Source organism: Cynara cardunculus (assembly GCF_001531365.2).
Source record: "Cynara cardunculus var. scolymus isolate 2C chromosome LG 15, CcrdV1, whole genome shotgun sequence".
NCBI classification, from domain to species: Eukaryota; Viridiplantae; Streptophyta; class Magnoliopsida; order Asterales; family Asteraceae; genus Cynara; species Cynara cardunculus.
The window spans coordinates 553194-563512 of record NC_037542.1 but is presented as its reverse complement, the minus strand read 5'-3'; the positions used below and the strand labels follow the sequence as shown (position 1 = coordinate 563512).

The 10319-nt window shown below is 31.0% G+C and overlaps 1 protein-coding gene across 1 annotated transcript; it reads left to right on the top strand.

Moving 5' to 3' along the window:
• The first annotated feature begins 3974 nt into the window (after positions 1–3974).
• On the top strand, positions 3975–7064 carry LOC112527828 (60S ribosomal protein L9-like). The gene is made up of 3 exons (XM_025138652.1): positions 3975–4413; positions 6141–6263; positions 6673–7064. Exons 1-3 carry the CDS (start codon positions 4039–4041, stop codon positions 6757–6759), a joined length of 585 nt encoding a protein of 194 aa, XP_024994420.1. The 5' UTR covers positions 3975–4038; the 3' UTR covers positions 6760–7064.
• Positions 7065–10319: the final 3255 nt, after the last annotated feature.

The following is a 10319-nucleotide window of genomic DNA, read 5'->3' as shown; positions in this document are numbered from 1 at the left end:
GTATCAAATACATAATATACTTAAACACAAGTCAAGATATATATATATATATATATATATATATAATATTTATCATTATTTTAAATTATTATTTTGATTAACTAATAATTTGCATGACAATTGTTTTGGATTGAAAACAATCGAATCGTATTCGATTGTAATATTTAGGTGAATTTGCTTGTATGTGTATGATCCTATGAGATCGTGTATCATTAGCCGTATCGTCAAGTGCAGTGTCATGGTTATACAAATCCAACCATTTCCCACTTGCATATTACACAATACATCACGATACAAACAGTGGTAAACATCTAGCAATATGTCACTATTTCTAATAAGCAACGAAAAAGCTACCTTTAATGTCAAATGATCTTTAACTCACGAGCTTCTTATTAATGTTACAAGTAATAACACTATTAACCATTTGTTACAACATCCCATTGAAACATGAGACATGGATCAGATCGTTCTCATATGGTGTTCAACTAGTATGTTTCTCGATCGAGATTTAAATGATAAAGTAAACATTGTTGAACAAATTAACTTATGGGTCGTTTACCAACCGCTTATTCGGGTAAGCGTTTATCGAGTCACATTACCTCACCGGATGAATATGATAAGGACCAAGAATCTTACCCGGTAAGAGTGAGACAAGGACCAAGAGTCTTACCGGGTAAGTGAGGGCGACGACTCTTACCACGGTAAGCGTTTACCGGGTAAATTGTTGCATACGATGTCGTTTTGGTGGACTAAGATCTTACACAGTAAGTAAATAATAGATTTTACCGGCAAGCACTTACAAGGTAAGTGTTTGGTAAACGGCCCCTTAGTTTTAGCATGTTCATACATTTTCATCACTTAAGAATCATCGAGGACCCCAGAGATGTCACTCTTTCATCAAATGAAAAGGAACAAGTTCCATCTTGATACATATGCTTTCAATATATATATCTATCATGCCTAACACTGGCCTTTATAACTGCATGTTAAATCAATGTTTGACCAAATTAAGATATGACGTTCCTCATATGAAAAAACCAATATGTATATCAGGTCTAAGGATAATTATCTCGTTCTCGAGAGTTACTTATGACATTATCCATGAAGTGATATTAAAAGTGGGTCTTATCCAATGTTTGTTCTCTAAAAAACACATGCAAATTTTAGTTGCATCCATCACCCACTTTCATCATCCATGAAAATCAACCAACCAATTCTCATTAGTCTTAATTCATATTTATTATTAAAATTATAACTAACTATGGATTACTTCGAATAACTAATTTATTCATGGATTTTAAACATGCTAATATAACACACAACAATTGTTAACTAATTATAACTATTTATCAACATATCATATTTAAAATAACCAAGTGTCGCTTACACGTTCCAAAATATCCAGGTACTAAAATAAAATCTTATATCTAATCACTCGCAAGCTGAATCCCAATAGATATAGCATGTCCATCATGCTTAAACTGATGTAAAAGCTTCATGAATGGAGCTGCCAGATTATGATCTGTGTGAACTTTGTGGCTACACACATCTCCTTTTTCTACTATTTCATAAATGTAGTGGAATCTCATGAGGATATGCTTAGTGTTGTGATGTGATATAGGTTCTTTTGCTTGTGCAATGTCATATGCGTTATCACATAAGATCTTTATATGGTCCTTAATGTTTGGAACCACTCCTAGATCAACAATGAACTTCTTCATCCAAGCCATTTCTTGTGATGCTTTCCGAGGTAGCAATGCATTCATCTTATGTAGTAGATTGTGCAACTACCTTTTGCATGGAACTTTTCCCAAGTTATCATTCCACCCTTTGTAATGAAAACAAAGTCGGATTATGATCGAGTATCACCTCGATCAGTTTGGAATCTAGCATTCATGTAACACTTTACACCAAGGTCTTCTTTTAATCCTCCATGTGTCAAAAACATATATTTAGTCCTTTGTTAGTACTTTACAATGCTTTTGATTTATATCCAATGTCTTTCACCTAGATTTTGCCGGTACATTCTTATCATTCAAAGCATACAAAACATCAGGCCTAGTGTATAACATGTCATACATGATGGATCTAATTGTAAAGGCACATGGAACTTAACTCATTCGATCTATATTAGATTTTCTGACAGGGCATTGAGACTTGCTCAAAACTATGCCTTGTGACATTGGCAAGAAACCATGTTTGGAGTATAGCATCCTGGAACTTTTCAATACTTTGTCTATGTATGCCCTTTGGCTCAAGCCAATAAGCTACTTGAATCTATCTTCATAGATCTTTATCCTTGAGATGTAAGCAACTTCTCCAAGGTCTTTCACTGAAAAACATTTTCCCAAGCCAAGACTTTAGGCTTTGCAAAATTGGGATATCATTTCCAGTGAGAAGTATGTCATCTACATACAAGACCAAAACTTCTACCGCACTCCCACTAACTTTCTTGTAAACACATGACTTGTCTTCATTTTTTATAAAACCAAACTCTTTGATTATCTCATAAAAACGAAGGTTTCATTTTCGAGATGCTTGTTTTAATCCATAAATAGATCTTTTAAGATTGCATACTTTATTAGGATACCTAACGTTGACAAAACGTTCAGGCTGTTCACATGTAGACATCTTCAATTAAGTGTTCATTGAGAAAAGCCGTTTTGACATTCATTTTCCATGTTTCATATTCACAACAAGCGGCCATGGCAATCAATATTCTAATAGATTTAAGCATGGCTGGAGAGAATGTTTCATCAGAGTCAATACCATGAGTTTGTGTGAAACCCTTTGCTACTAGACGTGCTTAAAAAATATGCACATTTCCATCCATGTCGATCTTCTTCTTGAAGATCCATTTGCTTCCAACAGGCTTGTTGTTGGAAAAAAGATCAACCAAGTCCCATACTTGATTTTCATACATGGACTGCATCTCTACGTTCATGGCTTCAATCAATTTATCATATTCAGGACTTGATGCAACATCTTTATAGCTAGTGAGGTCATTTTGATCCACTAACAACACTTGAAGAGAGAGACACAGGAAATCCATTAGGATGAAACCATGAAGCGTTGCCCTGTGTCATTGTATGCTCCTATATAGGTCCGACCCTACCCTCGACATGTAGTTTAGTTGACAAAAAGGGCAAGGTGACTTTATCTAAATAGAAGACAAGTCACGGGTTCTATATCGAATCCCTTTGCTACCTCTAACTGTTGAATGAGTCAATAAATACCCCTTCACATTGATGTCTTTAGAAATGAATTTGTGTGAAGCCAATTAAATTGTCTTTAATCAACTTTTTACCTAAATATAAGTCCGAATCTACTTGTTGAAAACTAGAAAAATAAGAGTATCATAAAAGAAAATGTATATATATATTAATTTATAATAAAAGAAATATATACGTACATTCTAATTTGATCATTGAAAGAAAATGTATGTAAACATGCATATTATTTTATAAAAAATTTGTGGAGTTGATTATGTTTTTCATCCCTATATTTTATTAAAAATTACAGATTTTGTCACTATGGTTTGAAAATTTCAATTTTCATTTTTATAGTTTATAATTTATTTTTATTTTCGTTCATGAGATCAAAAACTATTAAAAAAATATAAAAAATTAAAAGAGAAATGACTTGTAGAATATAAAGACGAACAAGCCAATAAATTTTAAATCATAAAAATGAAAAAGGTGATGAATTATAAACCATAGATATGAAAATTATAATTGTAAAACCATAAGGACAAAAAAAGAAACTTTCAACAAACCACAGGGACTAAAAACGTATTTACTCAAACTTTTGGTAATTAGTGAACGGGAAACGCTATTGGCCCATTTAAAATCTGAAATAGCCCAATGTTTTGTTTTAATGGGCTTACTAATCTTGGCCCATTTAAATAACCCTAAAACAGCCAGCAAAATCAATATCCATTGAATCATTGATAATATATATAGTGTTCTTCATTTTCTAGGGTTTCATTGCCTCCAAAATCTTACTTCCTCTGTATCAGTGTGAGCATCAAGAGGGAAGATGAAGACGATTTTGTCATCGGAGACCATGGACATCCCGGAAGGTGTGGAGATCAAAGTGAAGGCCAAGGTGATTGAAGTGAAAGGCCCAAGGGGCACTCTCACTCGCAATTTCAAGCATCTCAATCTTGATTTCCAGCTTATCACCGACGAGGAGACCGGAAAGCAAAAGCTGAAGGTTGATGCTTGGTTTGGATCTAGGAAGACTACCGCCGCCATCCGTACTGCACTCAGTCATGTTAATAATCTTATCAATGGCGTGACTCAAGGGTACCGGTACAAGATGCGTTTTGTGTATGCTCACTTTCCGATCAACGCCAGTATCACTAACGGCAACACCGCTATCGAGATCCGTAATTTTCTTGGGGAAAAGAAGGTCAACACATACTCTATTCCTTGCTTTTATCATTTGATTTTTGAAGTTAGATTTCGTTGCTGTTCTGTTAATCATGCTTCTGTATGCTTTTCGTATATATATATGTATATATATATATTTATATATATTGATTCATGTGTTAATTCTAATTGCATACACATTTACAATCCATCGTCTTTGCGAGTTACCTTCAGTTTGCAGATGCAATTTTTGTGAGATCTTTAGGTATATAACCTTAAATGGGATTTTAATTAAATTCATGACGTTCTGTGAGTATAAACCCATTTTTTCTTATATAGACAGGAGTTCATGAATTTAAAAAAAAACTCATTTAAGGTCATTTATCTAAATGACTCCAATTTTTGTTTATTCCATAATGACCTTTATTTATTTGATGCTCAACAGTCAAAATTTTCCACCATTGATATCTGTGTTCAAATATGAGTAGAAATTAAAATTGACATCCATGCAGGGAAAATTGAGCCGGTTTTTTTTAATCGGTGTCACCATTTTACTATAAGAAAAATATATAGGGAAATTTTTTCAAACTGACTGTTTGACTATAAGAAACAAATTTACGAAATTTTTTTCAAACGTTGACACCATTTGACTAAGAAAATGACCCTATCAGGATTCGAACTTGGGTCTGGGTTGGAATAAAACCCTTTGCAAACCAACTCAACCAAATAAAATTTGTTCTCATTGTAGTTTCAAATACGTACGGTGGCACACAACAAATTAATACGGTTGCACATTTCACAAGCCTAAATTTTTTTTACTCTTCGACAGAGGAATAATACGGTGGCACGTGCCACCGTAACCACTATACTAGGTTCGTCCCAGCCTCCATGTTTTTGCCGCATATACTTGATTCATTTTGGTGTCTTGTGTTATGTTGCCAGTTTTACTCGGATGACAATGATTATTAATGTTATGGGGCATATCGTATATTGCCAAAATTTACATGAGAGTGACAATTTATTTTTGGCTTATGTTTTTATTTCTCATTATTCGGTTATTTTTTCTGACTGGTTTCAAGAAAATGTTACACGTTAATTTTTTTATTAATATTGTTAATGAGGGAGCTTAGGGATATTTTTCAAGATAGAGGTTCAAAACTGAAGTTATGATAGCTGGTGGCCAATGTTCCTATCTTGGTGTATCTCAAGATTCTTGCTTAATCTTGAATCGCACATATATTTTTTGATATTGTAGTCATGCAAGTATGTTCCTAAAAGTGACTTTAACATTTATCTAATTGCTGTTCTGGACTTCACTGTTTTCAGTTTTACTTCTTAACATTTGGAATGGAGATTTTAAAGCAGACATGCTTTCGTTTTTGTTAATAGTCATTTATGTTTATCAGCTGCTTCTCAGTAAGACTAAATCATTTGGGTTTTGAATGCTGTTATGCATTGTGGGTTTGGATTTAATTTGTGTGCAAGGAAAGAAGTTCTGTATAGAGAATTTTTATACGACTTACTGATCCTTCTTTGTTGTTTCTCAAGTTAATATGTAGGATTCAGAACTATTTTGAAATTGTGTTTTTTAGGGTGATTGGATCTTGGAGCTTTTCTTGTAGCAACCTATGATCTACTTGTTTTTTATTAATTAGTAGTCGCCTTGCTCTTTGTGGCCCTAGAGTCTACTTTCAAGTGGGATATACTGCTTGGTTTTATCCCGTGGGATATGTTTCTATGGCTTAAATTGTTGTTGTTGATGAACAGGTGAGGAAGGTCGATATGCTTGATGGTGTGACCGTAGTCAGATCAGAGAAAGTCAAGGATGAACTTATTCTGGATGGAAATGATATTGAGCTTGTTTCGCGATCTTGTGCTTTAATAAACCAGGTACCCTTTATTTCTCCATATCCAAAATCCCTCATGTATGTCTTGCTTCTTAATATCTGTTTCAGGACATCCATATCCATTATAATGAGGGTGTTTGGGATTGCTTATAAAAATAATTTATTGACTTATTCCGGTGTGCTACTGGTAATAAGCATTTTTGAGTGTTTGGATAAACAACTTATCCCGGTGCCAAACCGGTAATAAGGAGTTTTTGAATAAGTTAAACCCTTCTAAACTTATAATTAGTTGATAAGTGCTTTTGTAGAAAAGCATAAGTTGTTTCAAAGAAGCAATTTCAAACACCCCCTCACTAGACAGTACTGTTAAAACTTGCGTGTAAACTATGAGGGTCTAGGGTTTGTCAAACATTAATTTTTGTGTGAGCTAAGACATGGTCTTGTATATGCAGAAATGTCATGTGAAGAACAAGGATATCCGGAAGTTTCTTGACGGTATTTACGTGAGTGACAAGGCTAAAATCCAAGAGGAAAGTTAAGTCTGCTAAGTATTACATTATTTTTTTGGGTTTTGAGAGAATTGTTCAATTTTAAGGATTTTTATTGAAGTTTTTGAGTTAAGTTTGATGTTTTGTTGTCAACTAGCCTGTGTTCTTGTTATACTCGATGTGTTTAGTTCTGCTGCAATCTTTTTCTGGCATAATGTTTGCACTAGTGTTCTTGGTAGGAAGTATGCTGCGATCCAATTCAATATTTGGCATTTGGCATACATACATCTTATATTATGTATGATCCATTTGACGTTTTGGAACAAGAAATGAAAGCAAAAGGTATAAATGATTCATCAGTGAATTATAGGTTATTCATCTTTTTATTAATTCCATATTCTTTACTCAATTATTCATATATGAATCATTTACTTTTACATTATCATCTTTGTTTTTCCCCCTCAAATTACCGATAAAGGGTTATTTCTGATGTTCGGGTATGAATGAGTTGGGGTGGATCATGTACTATGTTAACTTTCTTCCATTATATTTATTACAAAAAGATACTCGTGCAATGTATTGAAACATATCTCGATTTTAATGTTTTGTTTTATTTTTTATCTATGTCGATATAATTTGGTTTTATATAGTTTTGAGAAATCGATATTGTTTTTATTTTTGAATAAAATATTATAATTTAAAAAAAATTATATCGATATTAGTATCAAACTAATTATTTTAATAGATTTAATAATAAAAGCATTTATTTTTGGTTTAATAATATAGTTTATTTTTATAAAAATAATAATTAGTATTTTGTTAGAATTCAATTCTAAGTAAATTTTAGATTTTTTATGTTCACAATGAGATACTTATATAATATTTGATTATGTTTATCTGCAGTTAGTTACATTATTTCAAATATAAAATTTTACAATTACTTGTAATCTTGAATTTTAAATAATATGCATCAATAAACAATATTTAATGCATCGAAAATGATTTTTAAGAGTTTTTTTTCAAATCATTTATAATCTATACTATCTTATAAAGCAAATTTAGCAAAAGTCTTAAAGTCTTAAAATACTAAATGACCAAGATACCTTTATCTATACTACCTCACTTTTTTCTCTCATATTTGAACCGATTTTTTTAAAATTATAATTTTAAATTTACACTTTATACTCCTATAATTAGTTAATTAATTTACTTTACGTCCTTTACTTTTAAATGTTTCATTTTAAACATTTATCAAATTAACATACATAATCGTATATCAATTAAAACATGTTTAAAAAATATATTTTTATTTTAACAAGTTACACCATTATAATCGTCTCGTTAATACCTTCAAATAAGTCTAATATTGAATAGTTTTTGACTTAATTGTATTATTATATATTATATATACTGTGAAAAAATATTTTTAATATTTACGATTTATACTTTTATAGTTATTTATTTATATATATTATATATTTTGGGGTTAGGCTGTCCAAATTGCACCGTATAATATGTTCTGAATTAATATGTTCTTGGGTTTTTTTGAAATATATATATACATATATTAATTCAACCTTAATATGAGTTTCTGGACAAAAAAGAGGGTAAGCAGTTGAAATTTCATTCTAAAACCCATCTTTTTTGGTCTTTTCATGGCTTATGATCTGTCAAATTTGTAGTTTTCTTTATTGGTTTTGAGTGTTTATCTTAAAACTCAAGTTTCTTGGTTCTTTGCTCTTGGTGTAAATCGAAYACATTTGTGGAGTCGTTTAAATATRTTGGATTTTAAATATATTGGATTTTAAACTGTCATACAATTTTTTTCATCGATAATCTGTAATTGGAACCATAACTCTTATTTATTCAAATTGTATTAATATGTAAAGACCAAGTGTAACCTATATCATCGTTAAATCTTATCTTATAAAACCAGWAGAACTTCAAAATCGTTAAAATTCATGACTCCCGCTGCATTGCGCGGGTACACAACTAATATAGTATAAATAATAGGTCATGGCCGTATTCAAAACAGACATCCACCAAAATTTACCACTATACGAAACTTTAACCTTCCTATACTATAGCATGAAAATACATATAATCCAATAAGTCACCATAATTAACTTGTGTATCTGCCGACAAAAGATCAAAATCAAAATTATATCGGTACAAGTATCACTCTTTTTTTTCAAGTTTATACTTTACCTTTGATGAGGCTTGAACTCTTGAGTTGTAAAAATGTTAATAATGCATCTGCCAACAAAAAGATCAAAATCAAAATTAGTTCAAGAATAGAGATAGGAAAATACGGTCCAAAGATCTAGGATTTTGAAGAATTAAACATAGATGAAGAAGTCAAAGTCATTTAGTTTTGTAGAGATATAAATAAGCAAATACTAACAAAGAAATAAAGAATTGAGATAAACATTGATTAGAATTGATCCTTATCAATATTAGTCAGTTAGAAATATATTTAAGGAAAATGAATATGGATGAACATTATGGGTGGGTTTAGGGGTGATAACTAAAATTTAGAAGCTTTAGTAACTTGTACCAAATGCATTATTAGTTTGTACTCTTAGGGGGCGTTTGGTTCGTAGAATGGAATTCGATAGAATTAGAATTCATCAAATGAATTTGACTTTGAGGGAATGAAATGTAATCTAATGGAATTTGACCATGTCTTGTGATTGTGTTTGGTTGCATGGAATTGGAATAAAATTCTTAACGGAATTGGATTAGGGAAGGAATTTTAGGAAATGAATTGAAATCCTAGCATATTGCCATGGAATTGTAAAATCTATGCATGAAGGAATTGAAAGGATTTCATAGTCTTATTCCATGAACCAAACACTATATTTGGAATTTGGTCAAATGATTGGACATTCCAATTCCTTTCAATTCCTATGATCCAAACAATCCCTTAAATTATAAGAAATCAGCATTAAAAATTAGTACGTTATGTATTATAATTTATATTTATGAGTTCTGCATAAATGCTTTATAATATGGTATATATTTGGTTTATTTAAATATGATCCATGAATTTGCAAATTTTCTTTTGCTAAACTCTCTTTTAAAGTTTAGTTTTCTGGTGTAAGGTCTAAAATGGACAAAATCTTGACAAAGTTGTCATAGAAAAAAGTACATTACACTATAGGAGTATAGGTCGTCGTTGTTTGCTTAGAATTTGGGTATGCGCCCTCTTTTAAGATAAGTACGCTGAATGTCACTTTGTTACGAGTTAGATCCCTGTCCTTAACGGAGGAAACTTCAACTTATATTTTTCTCGGACCATTTTTTATTAAAATTAAATATATTATAATTATTATATATATATATATATACTATATTATAAAACATTTAACAAAAACTCTTAGAAATCATTTTTTATGCATGAAGTACTATTTATTGATGCATATTACTTAAAATTTAAGATTACAAATAATTTTGCGTAAGTACAACTTATTAAAACTCCAATTTTAAATTCTTGTAACTAACTGTTGGTAAACATAATTAAATACATGATAACCAACCATTTTAAATATAGAAAATCTAAAATATAATTAAGATAATTATTGAGTTTCAACAGAATGTTTAATTATTAT